At 63.2% G+C, this 27,403-nt stretch overlaps 2 protein-coding genes across 9 annotated transcripts in view; both read right to left on the bottom strand.

Moving 5' to 3' along the window:
• The window catches only part of PLXNB2 (plexin B2), a 28,814-nt gene extending 18,157 nt beyond the window's left edge, over nucleotides 1-10,657 (bottom strand). Inside the window, exon 1 of one of the 5 annotated variants that reach the window (XM_032345772.1) lies at nucleotides 10,558-10,657. The gene's annotated coding sequence lies outside the window, so the exon portion shown is untranslated. Of the gene's footprint in view, nucleotides 1-1,445; nucleotides 1,907-3,141; nucleotides 3,367-8,624; nucleotides 8,938-10,557 lie in introns of those variants that run through there. The other 4 variants (XM_032345777.1, XM_032345776.1, XM_032345774.1 and 1 more) reach the window with 4 other exon arrangements.
• A 3,270-nt stretch (nucleotides 10,658-13,927) lies between these two features.
• Nucleotides 13,928-24,389, bottom strand: DENND6B (DENN domain containing 6B). 4 transcript variants are annotated; one of them, XM_032345799.1, is made up of 20 exons: nucleotides 24,155-24,389; nucleotides 19,747-19,785; nucleotides 19,630-19,672; nucleotides 18,704-18,816; nucleotides 18,281-18,361; nucleotides 17,514-17,619; nucleotides 17,318-17,397; nucleotides 17,170-17,232; nucleotides 16,854-16,909; nucleotides 16,192-16,314; nucleotides 16,012-16,107; nucleotides 15,812-15,906; nucleotides 15,641-15,706; nucleotides 15,391-15,455; nucleotides 15,208-15,297; nucleotides 15,084-15,137; nucleotides 14,652-14,761; nucleotides 14,455-14,557; nucleotides 14,283-14,357; nucleotides 13,928-14,204 (listed from the first exon to the last, which is right to left on the bottom strand). In XM_032345799.1, exons 1-20 carry the CDS (start codon nucleotides 24,314-24,316, stop codon nucleotides 14,082-14,084), a joined length of 1,743 nt encoding a protein of 580 aa, XP_032201690.1. In that variant the 5' UTR covers nucleotides 24,317-24,389; the 3' UTR covers nucleotides 13,928-14,081. The 4 variants fall into 4 exon arrangements, with proteins under 4 accessions (XP_032201690.1, XP_032201688.1, XP_032201687.1 ...); XM_032345797.1 differs by having other exon boundaries at nucleotides 14,283-14,360; nucleotides 15,641-15,906; XM_032345796.1 differs by having other exon boundaries at nucleotides 14,283-14,360; nucleotides 15,641-15,906; nucleotides 18,704-18,775; nucleotides 19,630-19,785.
• Nucleotides 24,390-27,403: the final 3,014 nt, after the last annotated feature.

Below are 27,403 nucleotides of genomic sequence, written 5' to 3'. Positions count from 1 at the left end.
TCAAACTGAAAATAGTAGTAAAGCCTGGGGGCCAGGAGGAAGGGACCGGGATAGCAAAATAACCTCATTAACCAATTTTTGAAAATTTTTAGTGGGATAAATTCACATATTTCCTAAATAAGAAGGGGTATGTATCTAATGATAATGACTGCCTCCCCCTCCACACACAGCCCACCCCCTCCAGCTCCACTCTGCTTTAGGATATGGCTTTATGGACTCAACCATCTTTCCAGGCTGATCCCAGACCCTCCCCACGTCCAAGCTTCAGCCACTCCTGCACTCCCACTTTGGCTCCCAGACTGGCTGCTCCCCACCCCTCGCCACTGTCCCTCCAACACCTTCTCTACAAGGCCCAGGCCCTTGCCAGGCCCTTCCCATCCCCATCCCACAGTGTCCTGGTCAGGACCTATGGCGGACCCAAGGGAGACCGGCCGAGGCGAGGAGGGCAGGGCAGCACACACCTGAGCACAGGCCAAGGGGTTCAGGGCCCTGGATGCAGGGATGAGGGATGTCCTTCTGCCACAGGGACTGAACAGAGCCTTTGGGAAAGGAGCAAGAGCCACTCCACAGGCAAATTCAGGGGCTACACCCCTGGGCATCAGTATGATGCAGTCTCTTGAGAAAGCAGGGGCTGGCCTGGCCTGAGGCTGTGGCCGGCGCAGGTGGAAACTGCACTGGGGTCCACAGCACACGGACATCCCCCCCTGAAGGGACAGCATGCCAGCCTCCACGTGCCCCGATGCCTGCTGCCTCAAGCTCCTCTGTCTAGCCTCTGAACTTCAACCCAGGGCATGACTTAATCCCCAGCCCCCAGGCAGGGTGGGGTGTGTGTGTGTGTGTGTGTGTGTCTGTCTGCTGCAGGCCTCCAGGGACCTAACTTCCGTGACCCACTGACCATGCTGGGTCCTGCTCTCAGACCCTCCCAGAGGCAGCCCATTGATTTCTTCTCCCAACATCAAGTTCCTCCAGCCAAAACCTCCTGCAGAATGAAACCTGGATCCCTCCAAGTCCTGGCGCCTTTCCTAACTCAAGGATGCCTCTCTCAACCACCCAGTGCCGCCCCCAGCTTCTCCCAGCCTGTCCGTCTGTCTCCCAACAGCCAGGCTTTCTCGCCTCTCAGAAGGCCACTCCCACTTCCTTCAGAAGGCAGCCACTCTTCTGTGCAACCGCAGGCCACTGAGGCCACGGCTAGCCCTTCAACCTGACAGTCACACACCTGCAACACTGCCACACGGAAGGGCCTCAAGAGCACAACTCTGGAGCCACACTTCTGGCTCTCATTTTTAAGCTCTCTCTAAGCCCACCATGGAACTCGAACTCACAACCTTGAGATCAAGAGTTGTATGCTCCACCCACTGAGCTAGCCAGGTGCCTCTGGGGCCAGACTTCTGGATTCAAATGCCAGCTCTCTGTTGGTTTCCCTCTTGGTCATGTGGGTTACTTACCAGGCTACACCATGCAACTGTTTCCCCATGGAAAACGGAGGTGATCACATCCCTCTCCGTGAACTGTTGCAAAGTGTAAGCAAATCCATGTGTGGAAATCCCACGGCTGTGCCTACAGTAGTGGGGGTAGTCTGGGGTCCTCTGTGATGTCTCCCCCACACCTCGCCCAGAAAACTACCCATCCCTCAGAATCTCAAGACACCCACCCTGACCAGGTCCTGTGGGACAGTCACTCCTGCTGTGTGGCCTACAGCCCGCTGATGGGCCTACCAGGAACACATGTGAACACAGGAGCCGGCCGGATGGGCACCTGTGCGCCTGAGTGTGGTCAACCAGGAAGCTGGTGGTGTCACAAATGGAGGGGCTGAGCACACAGGTGCCCCCGCAGCTGATCCCCAAGCCTGACACAGGGCGCTCGCTCCTTCCCCAGCCCGAGCGCTGGCAGGAGACAGGCACTGTGGGGGTGGGGGGCAGGCCTCCCCTCCACACCTGCCCCGGAGCAGGAAGCAGTGTCAGTCTCTTGCCAGATGGCTCCCTGTGGTTCCTCACAAGTTCTAGCTTCCTCTGAGCCACGGACACAGGGCGCCTTGCATGGGCAGGTTCGGCACCTCCTACCCCAAGAAAGGTCAACAGAAGACCCCTAAGGAAGAAGGGCAGAGCCCTCACTACAGACCGACCTCCAGAGGGAGGGGGCCTGTCGGCCTCCTGCTCCCCACCAGCCCTCAGCCCCACCTAAGGGAAGGCTCTGTCTGGGGAATGGGCCCAAGCCGTGCTGCCTCCCAGGCCACCGCGCTGCCTCCCAGGCCACCGCCCTCCAGTAAACACAGACTTCATCAGAACCACACACAGCCCCCAGGCCCAGCAGACGTGGGGTCCAGCTTGAGGGCTGCCCCCCGCCGGGCCAGCCAGCCAGCTTGTGGGCTCCTGAAGGGAACCCGGATGCGGCTGGGACAGGACAGAGGGACGGAAGAGGGGCCCAGGGACCAAGATGAGGGCTCAGGCACAGGCAGACACGGAGGGAGGGAGGGAGGATCTGGGGGGAGGTTCAGGGCCAGGTGGGGACAGATCCCGCCCACCGCGTCCCCCCCGCGCGCCGACCATGGGGGGCGTCCCGGCGCCGTGCGGAGGGCCCCGGGAACCCCCAGTCGGGCGGGGAGCCAGCCTCTGGGCGCCACGTGAGGAGCCAGGGAGCCGCCCCTCCCCCGCCGGGCAGCTGGCAGCCCGGGGACCAGGCCGCAGCGCTCCCGACGAAAATGCAAATCTGCAATTAGCGGGAGCGTTAAACAAATCAGGGGAAACAAAACAGGCCGAAGCGCCGGCAAATCCGAGCCTCGGCTGTTTTCAAAACAAGCGCGAGGGAGGGGCGCGGCGGCGGCGGGTACCTGGCCGGGACCGGGGCTCCCAGGGCGCCCCGCGCCCCCCGCCGTCCTGCGCGCCCGGCCCCGCCCGCCCGGTGACCCGAGTCGGAGGTCGGCGGGGGGTGGGGGGTGGTGTTGGGAACCGCCCTGGCTCGTCCCCGCCGGTCCCCGGAGCCCGCGGGTCATCCGGGAACGGCCCCGCGCCCCGCGGACACCCTCGGCGGGGAGCACGTGGGCGGCGCGCGAGTCTCACGGGGACCCCGGGACGCGCCGAGGGTCGGACAATGACGGCGGCGGCGGTCACGTGGGCACCGGAGCAGCCGCCGCGGAGCGCTCACCTGGCGTCGGGCTCAGCCCAGCGCACGGCCGGCCATTACCTTCCTTAGGCCTCCCGGCCCAGCGGCCCAGGCCCGGGGCTCGGCCTCCCCCCTCGCCGCCGGCCCGTCACGCACCACCCTGGCCCTGGCGGCGGCCCGCGTGACCCCGACCCGGGCGAAGGCTGAGCTCTCCGGGCGCAGGCACCTAGGACAGGGGTGGGGCGTGGTGGGGCGGGGCTCTAGGGACAGACTGACGTCGCAGACCCAGACTTGCGTCAGCGCCACCAGAACCTCCCACAGGACCCCTCTTCACCAGCCCTGGCTCCTGGGGCCAGGTTCCTACCTGCCTAGACTGTGGCCCGACTGCCCACGCGCAGCCTGGGTTGGGGGGAGTGACCAGCCTCCCGAAGCCTGGACTCTGGCTCCCGGCCTTAAGTCGCCACTGGCTGGTGGCAGTAAGGAGGTCACAGGCCCAGAGCCCAGGGCTGAGGAGAGTGTGCCCAGAGAAACCCCAGCCCCTTCTGCTCCCAGCCCCCTCCCACCAGCCTCCCACTCAGGCTTCTGATGCTCCAGTCCCCACCCCTCCCGTCCCCAGCATCGGAGTCCCTGCTCAGCAACTCTAAGGTCGGAGGTCACCATCACCAGGGACATCTGCACTCAGCCCGTGCCCTCTGGCGTCTCTTGCTCAAGAGAGCCTGGGCGTGTGTGCTCCAGCCCCGACCCTGTCTGTCCCTCGCGACTGTCTGCGTACACTGGGATCCCCGTGCTGTCGGCGAGCTGGCCACCCTCTGGCCCCACTCCCTGCACCTAACCCTGTGGCTCAGGAAAACCCAAGAACAGTTTCAGTAAAATGACAGCGCGCGGACCCTGCCGCAGGACTGCTGCCTCCTTGGCCTCCCAGGCCCTCAGGGACAGGGGTGGGATTTGCTAGGTTCCGATGCCTCCCCGCTGAGTCCCAGCCACCATGTCCCGCCCTGGGCACGCTTAGGCCCCTGCGGGGTGCCCCAGCTCTCTCCTCCGCACAGCAGTCCTTGAATCAGAACACTCCACAGCTCAACACTCCGATGGCAGCCCCGTGCTCCCGGGGAGCCCAGGCTGGGGCCCGCTGACCTGTCCCATCTGCTTGGCCCAGAGCCCCAAACAGCCTCCTGTGTGCCCCAACCGCGGTGTGCTGGGGACCCGGGACTGCACCTCCGCGCCCAGCTCGCATGTGGCCTCAGTTAGTACGTGAACAGATGCAGGGATGGCCCGTGCCTGGAGGCCCGTGCGGACACCCTCCTGAGGTAACTCTCCAGTGGCCAGACTATGGCAGGACTGAGAGAGAGAAAGAGGGCTTGAGAGACGGGGACGGGCAGATTAAAGGCTGGGCCAGCTGGGGGTCGGACACTGCGGGATGCCCAGAGCACAGGCAAAGTCTCCAGCCACCCCCTGGGGGAAGAAGCGCCGCTCAGACGGCCGTGCAGACACGGATGGCCCCACGTGAGCAGCCCCCACATCCGAGCTGGAGGCGGCTGAGGGCAGTCCTGTGGGCCTTTGGGGCTCAGGGACAGGCGGGAGCCGCTGGTTCTGAGCCTACTGCCCCCTGCCCCCCCCCTGGCCCCGCTCCCCCTCACTTCCCCACTGCAGGACCCCCTCCCTGCTGACTGGATGCTGCCGGGATAGTCTGCAACTCCGGGCAGCTGCAGCTGGCCCAGGACCAGCCCCCACCCAGAGCCCCCTCCGTAGGCCGTGTGCAGGAGGCGGGAGTGGGCATGGGGGGCGGACGGGTGAGGGCCTGAGCAAGCAAGGAGCAGGCAAGACCTGTAATCTCCCCGTCAGTCTGCCAGCGCCGCGGCGGCCACCCCAGTCCCGCCTCCCCAATCACTACCGAACCCCACAATTAGCCTGGGGCACTGTGCCAAACCGGCAAACCAGCCCCCACTCACGTGACCACACACGGGCAGGCACCACATCTGCGATGCCAGTAAAGGACATTGCCAACACCCAGCGAGTGTCCCCAGGATGAACAGGCCACGGGAAGTCCCCCAGACTCCAGCTCTGGGGCTGTGAGAGGCCGTGTGCAGTTAGAGTCTTGGGGGCCCCAGCACTGGGGTAGCCCAGGCTGCCCAGAGGGAGCAAAAGGGCTGGCAGAGCTGGGCAGGCCTGGAGCTGGCCTGGAGAGTGGGACCACGTGTGGGAGCGGGGAGGGGGGGGGGCATCTACGCAGGTACAGGGAATGGCTCCACACTGCCTGCTGCCGCTCAAGCGCCCCATCTAGGTGAGGTTGGGGGCCTGGCAAGATGCACAATGCTTGGGTGCTGGGCAGGGTATGGGGGCCAGACTAAAGGTGGAGCAGTAGCCAGAACCCCACAATAGCAAATAGTCAGGGTCTGGGGAGGGCAGAGGGCCTAGGAGTCCCCAGTAAGGAAATGCCCCAGGTCAGAGCAGGGCGGGGCGGAGTGACGTGATGCAGGGGTAGGAGGCAAGCCCAGCCTGACTGGTTGGGGCGGGCTGGGGGGGGGGGAGCTATCCTCCCTGGGACGCACCCAGGAAGGCGGCCCAGTTGCCTGCGGCCAAGTCCAACCCCTTCAGCTCAGCAAGGTGCTGAGCCAGTGGTCAGACCAGGGGTCACCTCCGGCACTGCCAGGCCGGCCCCCTTCTTCTCCTTGGCCTCCCACCCCCAATCCTGACATCCCTTTCTGGTTCCTGAGGTCCCTCTGGGTGGCTCCCGATCAGTCCAGATGCCAAGAGCGGGAGGAGTAGGCCAGCCCCTCAGGCTTCCTGGCCCCTGTGCGGAGCATGTCCAAGAGGAGGGCAGGGGGACCGCGCTGGCTCCCTGCCCCCCACCCACCATCACTCAGCCCTGCCAACTCGCTCAGCTTGACTTACAATGGCGGCTCCTACTTGCTGGGCAGGAGGGGCTGCCCCAGCTTCTCCACAGAAGGCCTCACCTCAGGCAGTGTCCTGTGGCCTGGTGCTCCTCCAAAGCAGACGTCAGCTCGGAAACCACCCTGGAATGGGGGTGGGGGCCTAGAATCCACGGGCAGCCCCAAGCCCGACCTCTCCATAGCCGGGTCCCCATCCCCCCCACCCCTGGAGCCTCTGAACTGCAACTGCCACAGGTCCCCTTGCACTCAAGAGCCATGCTGCCTGGTCTGTCCGGGCTGTTCCCAGGCCCCTGCTGGCACCCCTCCTCCCAGCACTAGGACCCCGCTGAGAACAGCACCCTCTGCCCTGGCCTCCAAGCTTCCGCCTCCAGCCTCCGGCCTCCCACAGCCAGCTTGGGCCCCAGTGGCACCCCACAACAAGGCCCCATCCAACGCCTGGCCCATGACCCGCACAGGTGGCATGCTACCTCAGGGGACACAAACCAGAGTAGAGGGCCAGCCAGAATGGCCTCGGGGGCAGACGCCCCAGCCCTGCTGCTCTGTTGACACAGTGGCACCTTCAAAGGCTAACCATCAAACCCTCTTCTCTTTCTTGATTTTCCTGAAAAGGGGTCCAGTGGGGGCAGTGCTGGGCACAGAGATCTGAGCTCCCCACTGAGCCTCTCCATCCCAAGCCTCACATGGGAACTGCTGGGCAGCTCTGCCAGAGGAGCCAGGGGCCTCGACTGCAAGGGTTTGGTGTCTGTACCGGAACGTGACCTGTCAGGGCAGGGCTGACGGCAGAGCTGAGGTCAGAACACAGGCTTCCATGTCCTTCCCTGTGGCCCTGGGGCCAGGAGTCACCTGCCATGATCATGGGAAACTGCCAGGCTTCAGCAGTCGTGCCCCTCAGAGGCTGAGGCCATGGGCGTGGGCGCTGAGCCAGGCCCTGCCTCCAGAGGCCACCCACTCCCAGCCCGGGGTGAGATACCAGGCTCTCAGGCGGACCTGCGCCCACCACCCGGGGAAGCGGCAGTGAGCGGCCCCATCTCTGTGCAGGCGAGGGGAGAGGAGATGTGGTCAGGTGGGGTGGGGAGACCCCAGAGAGACAAAGCGGGAAAGAGAAGCCCAGCTCCAGGCCCGGGCCAGTGTCCCTGTGACCAGCCTGGTCTCCATCCGTGGCTACACCAGGCTCCCACCAGGGGCCTGGGGCCAGTCACCGTCACACAAGTCTGTGATCAACCACAGAACAGGGGGCGTGGAGCCACCTCGGGGGCCCTTCGGGCAGGACAGCAAAGGGCTGGCCCAGTGCTTCAAATGCTCTGCCCGAGGTGACCCCCTGAGGCGCCATGAGCTCTGTGCGGGCCTGACCCAGGGCTGGCCGGGACAGGGTTCTTGCCTGGGCAGCTGAGGGGACCGGGTCCTCCTGGCCCTGCAGCAGAGAGAAGCAGGAGCTTGCCAGGAGATGTGATACTGCGGAGAAGGGTGTGTAGGGACCCCAGGAGGAAGGAGAAGCTCCCGCGGTGACCCCACCCACCCCCGGGGAGCTGCCCCCACCCCACCAGTCAATTACGGGCCCCTGATCCTGCCCCCTCAGCCTGTAATTTGAGTCCAAAGACAATTAGCCACAGGCTGGCCCCGCCCCGCCCCACAGCCCCACCCCAAACACAAACACCCGGCAGGCTCTGAAGGCGGGACTCTGCCCTGCCCCACCCTCAATCAGGGCCTCGCCCCCAGGGAGCCCCCAGGGAAGCCGGTCCACCTCCCAGGTTGTGGCCAGGGGACCACTGCAGCCCCCCTAAGTGGCCTTGTGCTGCGGCAGGTCTGCCCTGCTCACCCCCCCTGCCTCCCCCAGCCGCGCACCTGCGTCCAAGGCAGGCTCTGCACACAGGAGGCTCCTCAACCACGAGGAAAAAGGTCATTCCCCTCCAAGGGAGGCCGGCCGCCTGCAGAACCAGAGGTCTCACAGCAAGACAGCACTCAGTGGCGGAGGGCGCCACTCTTCGGCGTGGCCCTGCCCGGAGCAGAGAAGGGGCCACAGGTGCTGGCCCCTGCAGCCTCTCCCTACCAGTACACCCCAGCCCATACCCAGCGTCCCAGGGGGAACTTCGTCTCTGGGCAAAAGGACGTGGGTTTGAGGCAGGGAAGAGGGTGCTATGTTCCCAGAGCGGCCTCAGTCCCAGGATGGCTCAAGTGCCTGCGACCGCGCCCTCCTGGGGAAGGTGGCATATGCCGTATGGACCCTCCCAGGCTGCCAGCCCACCCCAGTGCCGTCCAATCCAATCTCTTCTGCTCCACTCCCCTGGGCTAGGGCCAGGATCCTGGGTTTCCTGCACTCTGGCCAAGCTGCCGGCTCTGCGTCTCCAATGTGGTCCCCACAGGGACTGCTGGGCACACTCAGGCACAAACCCAGGGAGCCCACACAGGGGGAGACAGCATCCCAGACAGCTCCTCACAAGGACCCATTAATAATGCTTTGATCTCTTCACCTGGGGAGCACATCACTTGGCTGGACTGTCAGAGGGGCAGGGTGGGGGGGCAGGAAGGTGGCTTGAGGTCCAGCCTGAGAAGACTCCAGGGCCTTACCCTGAGCAATCCAAGTCACACCCCTACCTGCTCTCCGTCCTCCCTGGGAAGCAGCAGGTGTGGGTAACTCACCAAGGCGTGTCCCTGAAGCTGCCTACGAGAGCAGCCTCGGAGGCTTTCAGGTCAGAGTCCTAAACCTTCTGGAGTTGAAGGGGCTCCCTGGCTGGGTCCTTAGCCCAGGCCCTGAGGACAGGATCTAGGGCCCCTCCACCCCTGCGGCCTCCCACGGAGGGCCCTGGGTCCACTCCAGGCTAGCTGGGCAGGGCCAGCTAGGGCATCTGCGATCTCCGACCCAGGGGTGACGTGTCCCCCCCCCCCCCCACCCCGCCGTGGACCGGTCTGAGCAGCCTTGGGAGGTGGCGGAGCTGCCCAGACTTGCCCGGCCCTCCCTCCGGTGCTCTCAGCCCTCAGCCCCGGAAGTGGATCCCTCTCCCAGGGCCGCAGCCTCCCCCCTTGGGTGGCTGGACACGGCTGGATAACCCAAAATAATTCCTTCTTGGCAGGAGGCCGGCGGGGGAGGGGGGACTTACATTCCAAACCCTTGTTTTTCTCAGTAACTTCCCTCCCCTCCTGGGGAAGGAACCCCTGGCCAGATCTCAGGCCTTCCAGAGGGGCCCACTCCTTAGGCCAAGGAGCCCCCCCACCCCCGGACTCAGTAAGTATGCTGGGAAGAAGTGGGAGGCTCCTATCTGCGGAGCCCACCTGTCTGTCCTTAATCTTCTCTGGGAATTCCTGAAAGCTGACACACCACAAAAAATACCCAGCAGACGCAGCCGGGGTGACGCTGGCCGTCCCTCCTAGGGACCCTCACCTCAGGACAGGGGATGGCCTCTCCACTAGCTGCTCGACTCTCTCAGACAGCAGTTCCAGGCCATGCCAGGGTAACATCTGGGCATGGGGCAAGCGGCACCCCCCAACCCTCCTGCTCCCCCACTCTCCACAGGGCCCACCTGAAGTCAGACAGAGACGAGGGAGCTCCCCCAAGGGAGGCACAGGCCAGAAAACCCTCCAAGCCTCAAAATATTCCACTAGCTTTGGGGCCCAACTTTGCCCCAGTCCTGAGCACTGCCACAGGCCACAGTGGACACAGACAGACCCTTTCCTTCCTTTTCCAAGTTGCTGGAAAGATGCTTCAGTGACGTGGCAGGAAGCTCCGGCACGCTTGAGTTCGGGAACCCCAGAAATCTGCTAATCAGCCTGAACACAGAGGGGGTGGTAAGAGCCCAGCCAGGAGGGCTTCCCGCAGGAAGAATCATGAAGAGGTGTAGGGTCAGAGGCTGAGGGGAAAGCCCAGGCACGGAGTATGTCCCCAGACCCACACAGTTCTGAGACCTTCTCGGCTCCAGGAGGTCTACCTCAATGCGACCCCGATAAAGCAAATGAGGAACCGCCTTAGCAGGCCCTGTGGAGCAGCAGGCAGGCCCCGGCGACCAGTACTAAGCGCCCCCAAACCCACCCTGGAACCCTTGCTCCCACTTTCTACACCCAGCCCAGCACAGACCAGGGAGATCCCAGGGTGGTCCTCGCAAGGAGCCCCCGCCGGTGTGGAGGAAGAGTGCAGCTAAACCCGGACTGCCGGTCCACCCCCCGGGGAAGCCTGGGCTCAGCCACCCCGAACTGCTGCGGGGTTGGGGGCAGGTGGGTGGGGGCCCCGAGCTCTTGCACAACAGGGACAATTGCAGTCCTGCCCACGGATCTCGGAGTCGGGGGAGGTGGGAGGCATGGGCGGGTAGGGACGACCGGGAACCAGAAGGGGTCCCAGGGACTCTCGTCCGGGCCGGGCCCGTACCTCCCCCCACTCGCCCGAGCGCCGCGGGCCTCGCCGGCCACCTGGAAGTGTCCAGGGCACACGCACCGCGGCCGAGGCCCGATCGCCGTCCGCGGACCGGCAGCTGCCCCGGGTCCCCCGCGCGCAGAGCGCGCAGACTGGAACGGAGCGGCGCTGACGCCGAAGCCCCCCGACTCGCGCGGGCCCACCGTAGGCCCTGTACCCCCACCGCGGTACCTGCACGTCCGCCGCCGAGGCTCGATGGCGCCCGGGCCGCGATCGGCGCTGCGCTCCGGCCCGCGCGGCTGCCATGGAGACGGGCCTTTGTGTGGCCGAGGAGGGGCCGGAGCGCGCGGGAGCAGCGGCCCCGCCCCCGACGGCGAGAGGGGGAGGGCGGGGAGAGCCGGGTGGAGGAGAGGGAGGGCGGCGGCGGCGGCGGCGGCGGGAGGGGCGGGCAGGGAGGAGGGGGAGCGTGGCGCAGGAGGGTAGGGCGCTCCCCGCGCGTGCCTGGCGCCCACGGTGAGCCCGCCGCGTCGCGGGGTAGGTTCGGCCGGGTTCGGGCCCAGGTTCGCGGCGGGCAGCACGCGCCCCTGGGCCGGGCCCCACCCTGGGAGCGCCCCGGGCCTCACCTGCCCCAGCCACCTCGCGGTTCGGGCACCGTTGAGCGCCAGGGCCCTCACCAGATTGGGTTCAGGCCTGCCACATCCCCGGCGCGGGGACTGCTGCACCCTGACCAGTTGCCGGGAGCCTCACCCCCCACCTCTTAGCGTTAGAGGAGCGCCTGCTGACTCCCAGAGGTCTTTGGGGACCCGCCCCCAGGACCAGCACCCAGGGCTGTCGGCGCCTTGACTGGAAAAGGGGTGGGCACCTTCCGTGGGGCCCGCGGTCCTGGGAGCTCTTGCTGCCCCTGGGAGGAGTCTCCAGTCACAGGATGGGGGGCGGGGTGGTGAGCAGCAGCTGGGGACCCATGGAAGACAAGGGCGTAGTTCCTGAACCCTACCCTGCACCCCTACCCCAGGATGCCCCCTCCCCGCCCCCTCCTTGCAGACTGTTCACTTCCTCCTGTGGCCTCCGCACCCTCCCGCACCCTCCCGCACCTCCTCCCGTTGGGCGCTCTCCGCCCGGAGACCTGCACTAGGTCTGGAGACTTTAGGAGCCTGTCAGTCCTCCCAGCTTCTCTGCCCGCCAACCCCAGCCAGGCAGGCCAAACCTCCTCTCCTTCAGCCCCGAACCACACTTTACAACCGAGGCCCACCCAATCCCACTGCAGAGGACCCCTAAAATTAGCAGGGCCTGACAAAAGCACTTACTTTTTGTTGTTTTAATCAAAAGAGGAAGTTAAAAGACAAGCATTGTCACTGAAGGACATTTTAATGCCAGAAATGTGGGAAGGCCACTCTCCCAGACTAAAAGGGCATCTTTAAATAAAGCACAGGAAGCAAGGCGGTGAAGACTGTCCTTCCTGTTCCTGGTGGGGCTGACGCATCCCCACGGCCACACACAGCCCCTCCAAACTCAGGAAGCCTCGGCGACCAAGCACACACCCTTTTGGACCAGCTAGCTCTTGCCTCTGTGCCCCACCCCCGCCCTCGGGGCTCTGATCAGCGTGAGGGGCAGGAGGGCCTTATCTGTTGGCCCCTTCCTCCTCACTGGCAGCTGCGACCTGGCCCGCTGGGGGGAAAGCACAGCCAAACCAGAGCCGGTCTGGTCCCAGGAGGGAACAGGGACCTTGTCGGGGAGACGGAGCTGGGAGACTTCATGTGGGCCTCCCACAGAGCCCTCCCACCAGAGGCCACCTCCATGCCGAGGTCAGCCTGTGAGGGAGATGGGCCATTCCTGGCTCCAGGCGCCCCAGGAGAGGTGCTTCCGCACATCTCTCCATGTCAGGGTCAGACTCATCCCCACCTCCCCCGGCAGCACTGCCCACTCGGCCTGGAATCTCTCCCTAGGGCGCCTGCCCACGTGGTGCTCAAGATGGAGAGCCATGGGGCCCCAAGCACAGCCCTCAAGTCCCCAGGGGACGACTCTGGGAATAGGGGGGACCTGACTGGGCCATCCTGGACTGATGGTGGCCAAGGCCCCTGGTGGTTTTGAGGAGGCCTCACAGCCCCTTCCCTGCAGCACCCCTCTGGAAACTGTAGGAAGTGGCCGCCCACTGCTCGCACACTCAAGCACAGGCTAGTGACACCCGGAGCCCGGCCCTCACATGTGGAGTCACCGTCATGGGGGGGTCCAGGTCAACTCCCAAGCCACCCACCCACCTTGCACCGTAGTGCTCAGGGGGCCTGGGACCGGCCCTGGCCCTACCAGGCACACGGGTATGTAAGCCAGCCACAAGGAAGGTGCTGGCATCTCTGCAGACCCCCTTCAAGACCACACCCTGGGTGAGGAGGTCACCCCTCCACACCAGCCAGCCAGGGCAGGCTGCCCAGGGCGGCATCTTGGGCCAACGTGGGGCCTCCCACTCCTCCAGCCCCAGCCTGTTTCTTCTGCAGACACAGACCCCCTGCTCCTGTCGGGCTCTATTCGGTTCTGTTTCATTAACAGCCCTGTCCTGGACCCCGCATCAGACTGGGCTCAGCAGAGCCGTGACAGTAACAGGCTGTCCTAGGCCATTATCAGGACCACACGAGTTGACAGCATCGCCAAGAGCCGCGGCCACCATCATGGGCGGCTCTGCCCAACTCAGCACACAGCGACCAGAGCACTCAAAGAGCATCCGCTGCAGCTGCTCGCGGAAACAGCACCTCCGAGGGCCGGCGCTCAGGGAGACAGCCAAGCCCCGTCAGGGACCTACCCATCCTCACCTCTCAGATGAGGGGTCTGCGCTGAGGCTGAGGGTCGGGAGACTTACCTGCACGCTCACCACGCTGGGTCCACCCCTCACGCCCACCCTCCTGCCAGCTGACGATGCCGTCCCCCTGTGCTAAGCCACTGGCTACCGCTGGGCCCAGCACTCCACAGTGTCACACAGGGGATGTCAGCACCTTTGAGGGCCCTTCCGCTCCAGCCAAGGAGCCCACCGCTCCCAGGCTGCAGCAGCTATCGAGGGCTATGGAGGGCATCCAGTAAGACTAGAGTCCCAAGGCCCTCGGGCTACTCGTGGGGGTGGATGGACACATGGGAGGGAGACAGCCTATCAGACAAGCAGCATCACTGGGCAGAGCACACAGAAGCACGCCCAGCCGGGTGTTCCAAGAGTGGGACCCAGGACGATGCCCCGGACCCTCTTGGCAGCCCCCCAAAGTACTACAGGGCAGAACTCCGCCCCTGCAAGGAGGCCTTGGCCCCTCCCCAGCCAGTGACCATAACAGCCAAGTCTCTCGGTCCCCATGCAAGACGGCTGGCTGGTTGTGAGGAGAGGAGTCTGCCAACAGCTGCCCCCTTCTGTCCTGGGTTGGGCAGCCTGGTGGGGCTAATGGACACAGCAAGTACAAGGCCTGGGGCCCCAGAGCTTGGGCAGGTGGGCACTGCAGGGGGCGGGTGGCCCCATGCCAGAGCAATGAGGGCTCCCAGCCAGCCCTGCCTCCCAGCCCCGGGGCCCTGCAGAGGGCAGGTGGGACCCAGGGGGAGGTAAGGCTCTGGCCTATACGTGATCCGCAGTAGACAGGGGCCAGGCTGTGGTTCCAAATGCCACCTTTACTGCTGAAACAACAGTGGAGCTGATGGGGGGCCAAGGCTAGAGAGCAGCAGGGGGCTTGGGCTGAGGAGCTCCCACATGGCCGAACCCAGGCCCCTGGAGCTCGCCCCTTGGCCCTGCCCTAAGGAGGGCACAGGACGGCCTGCAGGTCCTTGGGTAGAGAGCCAATGACCGTCTCGATGTACAGCTGCGCCCGCTGTAGCGTTGCCTCCTTCACCGGGAGCTGGTGGCCCTGTGCCTGCACCTGCAGGGGCAGCAGTGGTCAGGGGCAGGTGACCTCCATCTGCCTGGGGTGGCTGGACAGGGCCCGGAGGCATCTCACCAGCTTCTCCCGAAGTTTCAGGACCAGGTCCACGACCTCCACCTCAGACTTGTCTTTCATCCAAGTCTCGATGTTCTGCTGGGGACAAGATGGAGCCAGTCATCCCCAGGGCCCTCCCTCTGCCCCAGGCCTGTGCCCCCCTTCTTCCCTCGCAGCCCCAGCTCCCCCTCACCGCCTCACAGATGGCCTCAAGGTGCAAGGCCTCCAGCTTCTGGGCCATCTCCTTGTGCCGCTGCCGGTACCAGCCGTCAAAGTGGGGGGACTTGAAAAACCGCCTATGGGTGGCAAGAGGCAGCCACTGTGGGCTGACCCCATGACCCTACACCAAGCCCTGCAGGAGCCTCAGGACCCCGTCCACCATCCACCCACCTGTAGAGGCCCAGCCAGTCGCCCTTGAGGATGCAGGTGAGCTGGGGCCCTGCGTGCTCCAGGCTGCGCAGGAAGTCATCCTGGCGGAAGGGGCGGATCTGGGGAGGAGTCTGAGATGGGAGCCCAGTGAGCCCAGGTCAGTGGGGGACACAGCCTGACAAGCTCTGCCCCTCAGCTGGCCAGAAGGGCCTCACTGTGCAGCCACGGGAGCACCCACAGCCCCCGCCCTTCCTGGGACAGAGCTCCTCAGGTGCGGCCCCCATTTTTCTGTCCTATGAGGGATGTCTGGCACCTGTGGGGACAGCCTAGAGCCCTGGAAACTCCTGCTCACCCAATGACCTCCTCCCCACCTCCCCTGCAAACCTCCCTTCTTCTAGAATTAGGAGAGGAGCCCACCTCCCAGCCCGCCCCAGACCACTAGCTGCACCGCACCTTCCAGGCCGTGATGTTCTTCTGCAGGGGCATGAGGCTGGCCATGTAGTGCTCCTGGCAGGGGAGGGGAGTGAGCCTGGGCCACGGCCCTCTGCCCCCATCCCCCTCCTGCCCTGGGCCTCACCAGGGGGATGATAAAGCTCTGCGTGAGCTCCAGGAGGTGCCGTCTCAGCAGTGCCGTCTGTGTGTCCCACGGCTTCTTCTTCTGCAGCCCCTAAGGGCAGGGGAGGCATGGGCTCAACTCCAATGCAGCCCTTTACAGAGAGCAAGCACCCACTCCCGAACCGCCCCCCTCCCGAGCCTATACCTTGAGTAGCCGTTTGAGCAGTGCCTTGTCCCGGTGCAGGTGGGCCGAGTACGCGGTGTAAAGGCCTGGCAGGAGGGCAGAGCTGGCCCTGTCCTGAGGGTCCTCCCCCCACAGCCCCACCCCCTCTAGCTGTGACTGCACCTCTACGCCCACTTCCAACTGGGGGAAGCACAGAAGGTTCCCCGAGAACTCAGAGCCCACGGCCCGGGCTCTGGAGGTGAGGAGGAGCTCTGGCCCAAGGGGCACACACCTGGCTTGGTGTCAAGTGTCTTCAGCCTAGATGGCTTTTTCAGCTTGACCTGCTTAGGAAGATCCCCTACGGAACACACCCGGTGCTGAACCTCAGTGCCACAGCTCAGAACCCTCGGGGCCCCGAGCCCCAGCCCCCAGGCTCCCTGGGCAAAGGACAGGCCAACCTCACCCGCCATCTTGGGCTCTCCAACACGGAGTATGTGGGGCCAGTGCTGGAGTGTTTTGATAAAGAAAGGGTTTGTGACTCCCAGGACCACGTTTGGTCTAGAGAGAAGAGAGAGAGAGAGAGAGAGAGAGAGAAGGGGCAGAGGCAGGCCCGGGGAGTGGAGCACAGGCAGGCAGAGGATGGGGCATGGGCAGGGCACTTACGGGGCCTGTGTGCGCGTGGTGAACTCCTTGAACTCGCTGTCATGGATGGTGAAGTAGGGGCGGTAGTCACAACAGAACTTGAGGGGCTGTAGGCAGCTGTGGGGTGGGGGTGCAGCAGGGCCCCTAAGCACAGCCTGGGCTGCTCTGGGGCCCCCGACGCACCCCCACCTCCCCGCCTACCTGATTAAGGCCAGTACCAGCTCTGAGGACACGGCGGGCGAGGGTGCCAGGACCACCAGGGGCTCCCCGAGGAGCATAAGCTCCCACAGAGTCTGCACGTGGGTCAGCACCGGCTGGAAGCACCTAGTGCCAGGCAGGGGCGGGTGGTAGAGAACGCCCAGCAGGGGCGGAGCTCCCAGTCCCAGCCCCTCCCTCCCCACCAGGCAGGCCCAGCTCTCCGTGCACGCCAGGCACTGCCCCGGAGGGATGGCGGCGAGGATACCTGAAGATGCTGAGGCGGCGTCCAGGCTACCCCGCACTCTGGTGGCACACCTGTATCCCCACATAGAAGCCAGCAGCCCCGGCCCCCACACCTCACCCAGGGCGGCCCCTCCCAGACTTGCCTGGAGAGACACAGCCTTGGGAGCAGCGAGTACCTCCCAACACAGCAGCTACCTTCCCTGCACCTGACTTCTGGAACCTTCTTGCCCACGGCGCCCATTTCCTCTAGGTAGAGGCAGGAGGGCCCTGGGCTTTTCTTCCGTCAAACTCTCCCTCGTGGAACCGGCCAAGGGCTCACTTCTGCTAGGTTGTCCCGCTAGTGGCCCCGGCTCAACACATGCCTCCCCCTGGGGTCCCCACACTACCTGTGCAGGCGACAGGCAGCGGCCAATAGGGCTCACCTGAACAGGTCCAGTTCATGAACGCTGGTAAGGATCACTGGGGCCGGCAGCAAATTCTGAGGTGGGGGGGTGGACGGGGTGAGGCCGAGGGCAAGGCTGGCAGCTCATAGACCCCAAGCAGCACCTGTCACCCCTGGGCGCTGCGACTTCCACCCTGCACACCTCCTCACAGCACTGGGGAGGGGGCACGCAACCCCACAGCAAGATGCTGGCCGCTAGCTTTGCCTGGGCTCTGCCTGGACCCCCACAGGGCCCCAGGCAAGGGCAGGGAGGCCAGAGCAGGTGGGAGGGGCGGCACCACCTCGTGGGTCCCCACCTCGTGGCTACACGGCTTCGGAGGACTGTACTCAGGCTTGTCCACCCTGGACGGGATGTGAACCTAGGGGACGAAAGGGAGGAGCGGCCAGATGGGGTGGGTGTCTCCGTGACCTGGGGCCTTCCCTCCGCAGCTGGTCTGCCCTCACCTGGAGGACGACGCCCATAACGGGCAGGTTCAGGGTCTGCCCGGGCACAGGGGCGGGCCACTCGTCAATCTCACTGCACACTGTGGACACAGGAGGCCGCGTCAGGAGCCCGGCCCGAGCAACGGCTGCCTGTGGAAGCCCCCGGGGGCTACGGCCGGGACGGAGAGCGCTGCGGCAGCAGCTGACAGCCACTCACCCGCTTCCAGGCAGGGGGCCGGCTTGCTGAAGTACTCGGGGGCAATCAGGCTCAGGAGCGCCTGGAACAGCCGGACAAAGGGCAGGCGGGACACCAGCACCAGAGACTGCAGAGTCCACAGGGCCGGAGAGATGCAATCCCAGCCCCGCAGGAGTCAGCAGGGACCCCTGAGGCCTGGCTCATCCCGAGTCTGCCCAGGGAAATGGACCCCACAAACCCCACAGGACAGCTGTCCCCAGGAATGGGCCAACTTGGACCCTGGAGTTATCAGAAGAAAACCCAAAGTCTGCCTCAGACAGGGCACGGAAACCTCAGATGACAGCTGGGCCCTGGGCCTTCAAGGAGAAATGCACAAAGCCAGATTTCTGGGACGATCTCCCCAGAAGTCAAGCAGATTTGCTTATGGAGTCTGAGTTCAAGATGGAAGTTGTCCTAATCTTGAACATGTGACAAAAGCCCCTGTCCCCTCTGCAGCAAGGAACAGGGATGTCCTGAGCTCAGAGACAGAGGGCCCCGGGTGCTGTGCTGTGCTGGGCAAGGCAGGGCAGCAGAGCCTGCTCCCCAAAGGGCCAGCAGGAGAGTTGGGTGCGGTGGCACCTGTTCCCCAACCCCTCGCCTGCTGTCCAGGCGGGAGTGAGTTCTGCCCAGTGCCAAGTGACTGGCGGCAGCAGGAGGAGTGGCCATTTCTGGAGGCTCAGGACCCCCAGCCTGCTGGCCCCCAGCCCCGCCTCACAGCAGCACCAGCCCAGAGCAGCCGGGCGGCTCACCTTCTGGAAGTAGCCCCTTTTCACGGAGCTGTCCTTCACCTGTCTGAAGTACACGTAACCGAAGTAGTGTGCCGGCTCCCTCTGGAAGGAACAGCGTCAGTCAGGCGGAGCCCACTGCCCACGTTCCCTCCTGCCTGCCCAGACCGTCCCCCCGCCGCCAAGGCCGCTACAGCAGCTCTCTCCAGCCACAGGGGTCAGGCCCTGGGATCCTTGGCTCTGAAGTTGGCCAACCCCTCGACACAGAACATCTCGGCAGGCACAGTGGTCACAGGGGCCTGGGAGCAGCCGGCGGTGAAAAGCGGGCCCACTCCCCACGCAGGTGGGCTGGGCTTCCGGTCCCACAGGCTGGCGGCAGCTAGAAACCCTGCTGGCTGCTCCCGCCAGCCTGGCCCTGGCTTCTGGGGAGAGGCAGCCCACACTCACTTGCAGCGACACGGGGGCCCCACTGTTATAGTGCCGGTCCTCGGCGTGCCACGGGCTCCTCTGTCCGCTACACTGCCGAATGCGGAAGCTGAACTGAGTGTCTCCAAGGCAGCCTGGAAAGGAGGCGGCCTCCACCAGCCCGTGTCAGTGCTGGGACCTCTCTTGCCGGCATGCCGGGGAGGCAACAAGAGACGCACCAGGGAGGGGACCCAAGACCGGCCGTCAACACCCCAGACAAAAAAGCCAAGGCTTCGAGGAAAGCCATGTCCTGATTCCTGCACCTGAGAGTTTCCAAACAAACACAGCACATGCTGGTATAATCAGCTAGCACTGGGGACACTGGGAGACCTTGGTGGGGCCCTGTCTGCTGGTCTGTGACAGAAAAACAGGGCTGCCTGGACGCCTGAGCCCTGGAGAAGTGCCAAGGCCAGGACCCAGTTCCTGGTGGCCACTGGGCGAGATGAAGGAGGCCAGACCCCGCTGATCGCTCTGCCCAGGGACACTTCTTTCTTTGAACATAAGTGGCAGCGGCACCTGGGTTAAAGACTCTGCCTTTAGCTCAGGTCATGATCTCAGGGTCCTGCGATCGAGCCCCGCATCGGGCTCTCTGCTCAGCGGGGAGCCTGATTCCCCTCTCTCTCTGCCTGCCTCTCTGCCTTCTTGTGATCTCTGTCTGTCCAATAAATAAATAAAATCTTAAAAAAAAAAAAAAAGAAAAAAATCAGGGGCACCTGGCCACCACTGCTGTGATGTGGAGCTCTGCGGTCTTTATGGCGTGGGGACTGGGGCTGGCATGGGCAGCTGGCAGTGGTCATGCCCAGGCCTGGGCCACAGGGGCTCCCGGACAGCCTTATCTCCCACCTTTTTCCTGTTACCCACTCCCCACGCCCACCCCCAGCGCCAACGTCCCAGTTGGGGTTGCCTACCTGAGTGGGAGTCAGGGAAGGACAGGTAGCAGATGCTGCTTTTCTGAAACACAGGAAACTGGGTGAGGGCCGGCTCAAGTCAGGGCCACGGCTGCTCCCAGGAGGGCCAGGACCCACCTCCTTGTCCGTGAGCCGGAAGTCACTGGGGTACACCAGCTGCAGGGGACACAGAGCACTTGGTACCGTCAGCCGGCAGCAGGTGCGATGCTGGTCTTGCCGGAGCACGGCCTTGCCCCTCCTCCTCCTCTGGGGAGACCACTCTATCCTTCCCTCTCCTTGGGACCACACCTGCGCCAGCTCCCCAGCTCCTTTCTCACACCTCTCATGCAACTGCGGCTGGACCTCTCTGCCTCCACTATCCCCAAGGTTTGTCCCCACAGCTTCAGAAGGCGGTTCTGAGAGCGCCGCACCCACGGGTTCCTCTGACCACGGGGCTCTGCCTGCCGGCCTCTGCCTGCCCTCCACTCCCCGTCCCTTCCCCTCCACTCAGCCAGAGGGTCTTGGGCTGCACCGCTGCCCCAGGCTTGTTCCCCGGACGGGGCCTGGCCAGCTTCTCCTGGTCTGGACTCTGGTGTCACCGAGACCGTGGCATCCCTGCCTGTTGACAGCAGCTTGAGGGCCCTCATCCCGGCCTTGCTAGTCAGGGACCCGGGAGCTTCTGGCCTCTATTCCACCTGGGGGAAGGGCCTGAGGAGAGCATCCTGGGCTCCTAAGGGCCAGCAGCAGGCCTAGTGACCCAGGAGCCGGCCATACCCTAGAGGAGTGGCGGGCAAGGCTTGGCTCCCCAGCTCAGCAGCTCTGTGCATAGGCCCATGGCCTGGATACCCAAGAGGCAGGGGGCCCCATAGCCCTCACTCCCAATGGGCCTCCAAGCTGTCTTCTGCGAAGCTGGGGTGCCTTGGGCTTTGCTGCTGCCCTGGCCGATGCTCTCTGGAAGGGACAGTGCTAAGGGTCTGCAGGGGGTCAGGGGGTCTACATGCTTGCATGCACACAGCCCCAACTGGCCCTGTCCCCCAAATTTCAACACCGAGAAGCTGGCTTTTAGCTGAAATGAGGTTTCTCTGGGGATGCTGCCTGCACCGCAGACAGAGGACGGTGCCATGTCTTGGGGTTCACACTGTTCAAATGATAAAGCTTCTTGTCCTTTTTCGCTTGGGCCGTGCTCTTCTGTCTCCTCTGCCACACACCAGTGTCCCGAGGACAGGGACTCCTGGCCTGGCAGCGAGCACCCTCACCACATGTGGTATGTGACTGCAAACACATCTCCGAGGTAGAACAGAGCAGGAAGGTCGTGTAGAAACCTCAAGATGTCAGTTCAGGAGGCAACAAGAAGGAAGGGCCAAGAGAGGCCACAGGAGCCAAAAGGAATGTGTCTATGGGACTGGACCCAGAGAGGCACCTTGGGAGAGCTCCAAGAGGGGCAGGGGCCACAGTACCATTCAGCCAAGCGCTCGGGTGCCTGTGTCACAGACAGCCGAGGGAAGGCAGGTGCCTGGCAGCTGGGGTGACGGGCCTCACACTGAAGTCAGGGGTCCGAATCTGGTCTGACAGCCACGGACTGCTGCAGCCTCAAAGCAGGCCACGTTGGCCTCTGCATCCATGGCTAGGGAACCCATGTTTATGGCCTGGTGCAGCCTCTCCTGGGAGCAGAGACCAGAGGAAAGGCCAAGTTGAGCCACGCCTCGAGGAGGAAAGGAAAGGATCTGACCCTTGGAGAGAGGCAGACAGCAAGGAGTTGTGCTGCCTGAGGCCCCCATCCTCAGAGGCCTGTGAGAGCCGTTTCTGCTAAGCCAGCCAGCACGGCTGCTGCTCCTGGAACCCAGTCACCCCTGAGGAGCACCAACATGGCCACGAGCGCGTCTGTGTGGCCCGAGTGCCCCGGCACGTGGCCAGGTCAAAGCTGCCTCCTCTGCGTCTGTCGTCCGGCCCGCACGCAGTGCGGCCTCCAGAGGCTGCACCACAGGCTCGTGGGGAATGGAGCAGAAACCCGAGGAGGGGCCCAGCTGTCTTCTATCGGACCAGGGGTTTAAAGGGTTGTAGAAGTACAGGGGTTAAGCGTCCGACTCCTGGCCTCGGCTCAGGTCCTAACCGCAGGGTCCTGAGTTCAAGCCCGGCAATGGCAGGCTCTGTGCTCAGCAGGGCGTCTAAGAGCGCCTGCCTCTCCCTCTGCCCTTCCCCTAGCCATGCAGGAACTCTCTCCTTCTCTCTCTACATATAAACAAAGTCCTCAAAAAAATTTTAAAAAGCTTTGTGAGTGTCAAATGATACTAAATTTTGTTTTAGAAAATACGGCTTTTTGGGACGCCTGGGTGGCTCAGTTGATTGGGCGGCTGCCTTCGGCTTGGGTCATGATCCCAGCGTTCTGGAATCGAGTCCCACATCGGACTCCTTGCTCGGCGGGGAGCCTGCTTCTCCCTCTGCCTCTGCTGCCACTCGGCCTGCCTGTGCGCGCTCTCTCACTCTCTCTGGCAAATAAATAAATAAAATCTTAAAAACAAATTAGAAAATACGGCTTTTTCATGAAAATATTTATGTTAACACACACAGTATTCACTTCCTTTTTTTTATAATGGCTTAACAACTATTTTTAAATTTTCTCAGTTTTAACTCCCAACACAGTAAACGTTAATAGGAATGACCCATACAAAAAGCTTTTTGGAGTCATCAATAATTTTCAAGACTGTAGAGGCTCCTGAGACCACAGTGCAGGAGCTATGTCCTCGGAGGACGCAAACACGTCCGTGGCGAAGGCCTCTTTGGGCACCCCAGCCAGAGTTCACTCCACAGGCTTCCCAGATGCGCTGGGACATGGGGAGCTGAGATGGCAGAGCCAGGCTGTCCTCTGCTGAGCCACAAGTTCTCGCCCCCCCCCCACTCCCCCCAAGGTCTTGCCTGCCCTCCTCTGTCTCACCTGTAGGCTTCAGCGTACCTGTCTGCTTGGAACCTCCCTGCCCGCATGGCCTGTGTGTGCTAGGGGTTCCGACCTGCTGTGTCTCCAGCACAGAACGTGAACTCCCAGAGGACAGGGCCTTGTCCTCTGACCTGACTCTGCGTCCCCGCGTCCAGCACGCATGCTGGAGGCCTGGCGGGCAGCCGCTGCTCAGTACTCGGTTTGTTGGATGAACGAATGGACAGCTCCTTGCCTTTGTCTGTGCAGGCTTCTCTGAGGGAGGGGTTACCTGAAGCAGCCCCTCCTCCCCTGCCCGATGCCTCCTTCCCACCCTCCTAAGACTGGCCACGCCCTACCGCTTGCCCGGAGCCACCTTTGTCCACAGAGCGTCTGTGGGCCACGAGCTACTGGAAGGCAGCCCAGCACCTTGTACAACGCCGGGGTGTCTGCAGGGCTCAGGCAGTCCAAGCTGTGAATAAGTGAGCACGGGGCAGGTGCTCCTTAAAACCCGGAGGGTTCGACTGAAATGACCCCCGATCAAGAGGCAAACCTGATGAGGACTGTGTGGCCACACTGTCCGATGGATCTGTGGCCCGATTCCCACACAGACTTGGTGATTTAGAGGGGCCCTGCGTCCCCAACACGGCCTGCAGGAGCGTGCCACCTCACCAAAGGCTCGGAAGCCCCAGCACACAGAGCCGGGAACAGCACTGCTGAGGACCAGCTTCCCAAACGGCGAGTTCCGGGAAATCCGCGTGGGATGCCCTAAGGAAGCGGAAGACTCTCAACTTCTCTTGCCGTTTTACGAGGAGCGATTTGGGCCCCGCGAGAATGTGGGCTCCGCACCCGGGGGCAGATCGCCTCTGCTCTCAGTGCTCCGGTCTGTCAAGCGGGGCCACACACTCGTGCGCGCCCGCTGGGGATGGCTGGGCTGCAATGACCTGTCCACAGAGAGCCGGCCACCGGGCAGGGGGCAAACGTCCTCGACAGAGGTCAGCCCTTTCTGTTCGGAAGCCTCGCGTTTCCCGCAGCCTCTCCGGGTTCAGCCTTAGAACACACCCTTCCCTCCAGCGCTGCACTGGCTTCCCCAGGCCGGCGGTTCAGCCTCATCCCAGCCCTGGGCAGCCACGGGGGTGCTAGCGCTGCGCCCTGAGAAAGCTCCTGCTGGCAGCGCGGGAAGCCTGGTCTCCGCAGCTCCGCGGTGCGCCCCGGCCTTTGCAGCGCAGGCCCGCGGGAGGCCTGTCTCCCAGCGACGCGTGAAGACGCACGGAGGAAGAGAAGCTGGCCAGGGTGGGGGCTCCCCGGCCCGGCGAGGGGGTGCAGCAGGCGAACACAAGGGGACAAGGACAAGGGGTCCGGGGCTGATTCTGGGTGAACGAGGAGGCGCGGGGGCGCTTTAAGCAGGAGAGCCACAGAGGCTGGACTTTGCCGGCCAGTGAGGAGGAGTGACCGCAGCAGAGCTAACGCGCCTCAAACGCTGCCTGACCCCCGGGGTTCTGGCTGGGGCACCCGAGCGGAGAAGGGGCCGCCCGGCGCGGGGGGCGCGGCCCGAGGGCTCCTCGCGCGCAGACAGCTCGCGGCTGCCGGGGGCCGACGCCGCCGGGCCGCCCCCGCCGCCCCCGCCGCCCCGCTCACCTCCAGCGCCTGGCCCAGCTCCAGGTCGAAGGTGACCACGCACACGCACTCCAGCCAGGCCGAGAACCGCGCCCAGGGCGCCGCCGCAGCCCGCGCTCCGGGAGACGCCGCGCCCAGGCTGCAGCGAGCCCGGCGAGGCCCGGCGCCGGACAGCGCGTCCATGGCTGCGGGGACTGCGCCCGCCGCGCGTTGCCGGGGGAACAGCCCGGAGGCGGCGGCCTCGGCACCGGAAGGGACCTCGCCGCGGAGCCGTCGAGCGGCCGCCGCGGACCAGAGGGGCCCCGCTCCGGCCTGCGCGCCCCTGGCGGCCGGAGGAGCGCCGTGCGGGTTGCGGGCGGCGCCCGGCCCACCAGCGAGAAGGGCCCGCTCGGGCCAGAGCGGCCGGAGCCAGGAGGCGGAACTTCCGGGGAGGGCGGGGGCGGTGCCGTGGGCGGTGCTGGGAAGTCGGGGCTTCCGGGGGCGCGGCTGGGACGAGCGGGGACGCCCGAGACGGGGGTGGGGCGGAGGCTGGCGGGCGCGTGCGCGGGCGGCTTTCGCGACCTCCGTGCGTGGGCGCCGAGCCCCTGCCGGTCGCGGGACGCGAATTCCGGCCCCGCTGGGACACCGCCTCGCGATTCCGGGCCTCCCGCGCTGGGCCCTGGGGCCGCCTGCTGGGGCGGGCTCGTGTCCGAACGCTGGCCGGGGCGTCGTGGTCGGCAGGGCCGCGCCCGCCGCTGCCTCGCCTCTTGGGGCCGGCTGTGACCCGTCTGGGCACGCTCAGGCCGGTCGATCGGAGCCAGTAAAGGCCCGTAGCCGTGTCCCTGGAGCCACCCGTGCCGGGATGACCCGCGTCCTCTCTGGCCTCGCGTTCCCCCAGCAGCGCGCCCTCTGCGCCGACGGGGCGTGCCCGGGTGTGCCCCAGGAAGGCCGTCGCAGGCCCCCCAGCCGCACACCGCCCAGGGGCGAGCTGGGAGCCAGCACGTAGCTGAATGAAGGGACGCGGCTCCGGCTGCGAGGTCGGACGGAGCCCGCCCCGGCCGGAGCCTCAGCCTGCGCGTGCTCGCGGCCTCTGCGCAGGAATGGCCTGGTGCGGAGTCCGGCGGCCTCCGCTGCGTGCTGCTCCGAATGCATGCCTCCCGGGTCACCGGCCATGGACAGGACGTTAATGAGACCGACTAGTCGCTGACTGCCTTGGTCGGCAAGTGATGTACGTGTCGCTACAGAAAGTCCCAGGGCCCAGGCTAGTCACTGGGACCCAGCTAAAAGCATGGGGAATGAAGGAGGTGGGTGTTCGATGAGCCACAGTAGTATCCTTTACAGTGATCGCAAGTCGTTGAGCTGAAGATGCCATCATCTTAACATCAGGGTAGAGAAAATGCTACCATTCACACAGGGATGTGCTGTCATGTTTTTCAAGCGTCCTATTATAAAATGTTCAAATCCGCAGAAAAGATAAATTCACTGTACCACGACCATCCGTTTACCTACTACCTGGAATCGTTATCAGTAATTAATACTTTGTTTTGTCAGTTTTCTTTATCTTTACATCTGTTCTTTTCCTGTCTCCATCAATCCATCTTATTTTTAAATTAATTTCAAAGACGGTTGTAAACATCAATGATCTCACCCCTAAATACTGCAGTATGTACATTATTAACTAAGACTTAAAAAAAAAAAAAGATTTTAAGATAGAGCGAGAGTGGAGGAGCATGAGCATGGGGGAGGGGAAGAGGCAGAAGGAGGAGCAGGCTCTCGACTGAGCAGGGAGCCCAGTGCGGGGCTCCATCCCAGGACCTCGGGATCATGACCCCAGCCCAAGGCAGAGGCTTAATGACTGAGCCACCCAGGCACCCCTAATGTTAATCTTCTAACTATGACATGGCCATGACATTTCACTCCGTTTATTTAGATCTTCTCTAATTTTTCTTAGCAATGTTTTTATTGGTGGGAAATTGGGAGATCACACACCCAGGTGTGCTAATTTGCTAGGAGGGCTCAGAGGACTCAGCACATACCATTCTTATTGTTACATTATATCATTATTATCGTAAAAGGATACAAAATAAAATCAGCAAAGAGAAAAGGCTCTTGGGAGGCAAAGTTTGGGGGACCAGCCTCCAGCCTCCAGGGTCCTCTCTCAGTGAAGTCCAAGAAGAGGCACTTAAATGTCTCAATGAGTTGTGAGAAGGGTGTGAAACATTGCCAACCAGGGAAGTTAGTCAGATACCCTTATCAGGAGTTCATGTTTCTTTCCTAAGGCTGCTGCAACAAACTGATACAAACGAGGTGGCTTAAAACAACAGAGATGTGTCCTGTTGCAATTTGGGAGGCAGAAGTCAGAAATGCAAGCGTCAGCAGCTTTGGTTCCTTCTGCAGGCTGTGAGAAAGAATTTGTTCCGGGCCTCTGTTAACTTCCCATTGCTGCCTGCAAATCTTGGTTGGACTGTAGATGTAGCATCCTAATCTCTGCCTCTGTTTTTACATCACCTTGTCCTCTGTGTCTTTTCGCTTTTTCTTAGAAGGACACTTGTGGGGGCTCCTGGGTGGCTCAGTGGGTTAAGCCTCTGCCTTCCCGCCCCCGCCCACGCATCAGACTCTCTGCTCAGCGGGGAGCCTTCTTCCCCCTCCCCCTCTGCCTGCCTCTCTGCCTACTTGTGATTCTTTCTCTCTTTGAAATAAATAAATAAAATCTAAAAAAAAAGACACTTGTGTTTGTATTTAGTGCTGCCACCCTCCCCCCCATCGACAATGATCTTTCTCAGGATCCTTAATTACATCTGCAAAGCCCCCTTTCCCATAACTCACAATGACAGGTTTGGGGTGAATATATTTTTAAGGCAAGGAGCACCATTCAGCTCACTACAGGGCTGGTCAGATAGGCCGTCTCTGCCTTGTGCCCTCCCAAATTCCAGATACCTAGAAAGAAAACAGGTAGTTGGTATAAATCACATTGTTTGTACAGTTTATACATTATGAGCCACTCTGATCACTTCCTGGAGTGCTGGGAGCCCTCCTGAAATCCAGGTTCCCGAGTGCCTGCCAAGGGTCAAGGTAGTAAGCACAGGTTTTCTGAGGATAAGCAGTTAGCCCGCTGCTTCAGCTCTTTTCTCTGTGTACTTCTTTTGTTAGATTTATTCCTAAGAACTTTATTCATTTTGAAACAATTATAAATAGATTTTTTTTTCTTTTTTCCCCAAGTATGCAGTATTGTATTAGTTTCAGGTATACAGTAGTGATACAACAACTCTGTATATTAGTCAGCACCTGTCA

The sequence above is a fragment of the Mustela erminea genome, chromosome 6 (assembly GCF_009829155.1).
Source record: "Mustela erminea isolate mMusErm1 chromosome 6, mMusErm1.Pri, whole genome shotgun sequence".
Lineage (NCBI taxonomy): Eukaryota > Metazoa > Chordata > Mammalia > Carnivora > Mustelidae > Mustela > Mustela erminea.
This window is presented reverse-complemented; position numbering and strand designations above follow the sequence as displayed.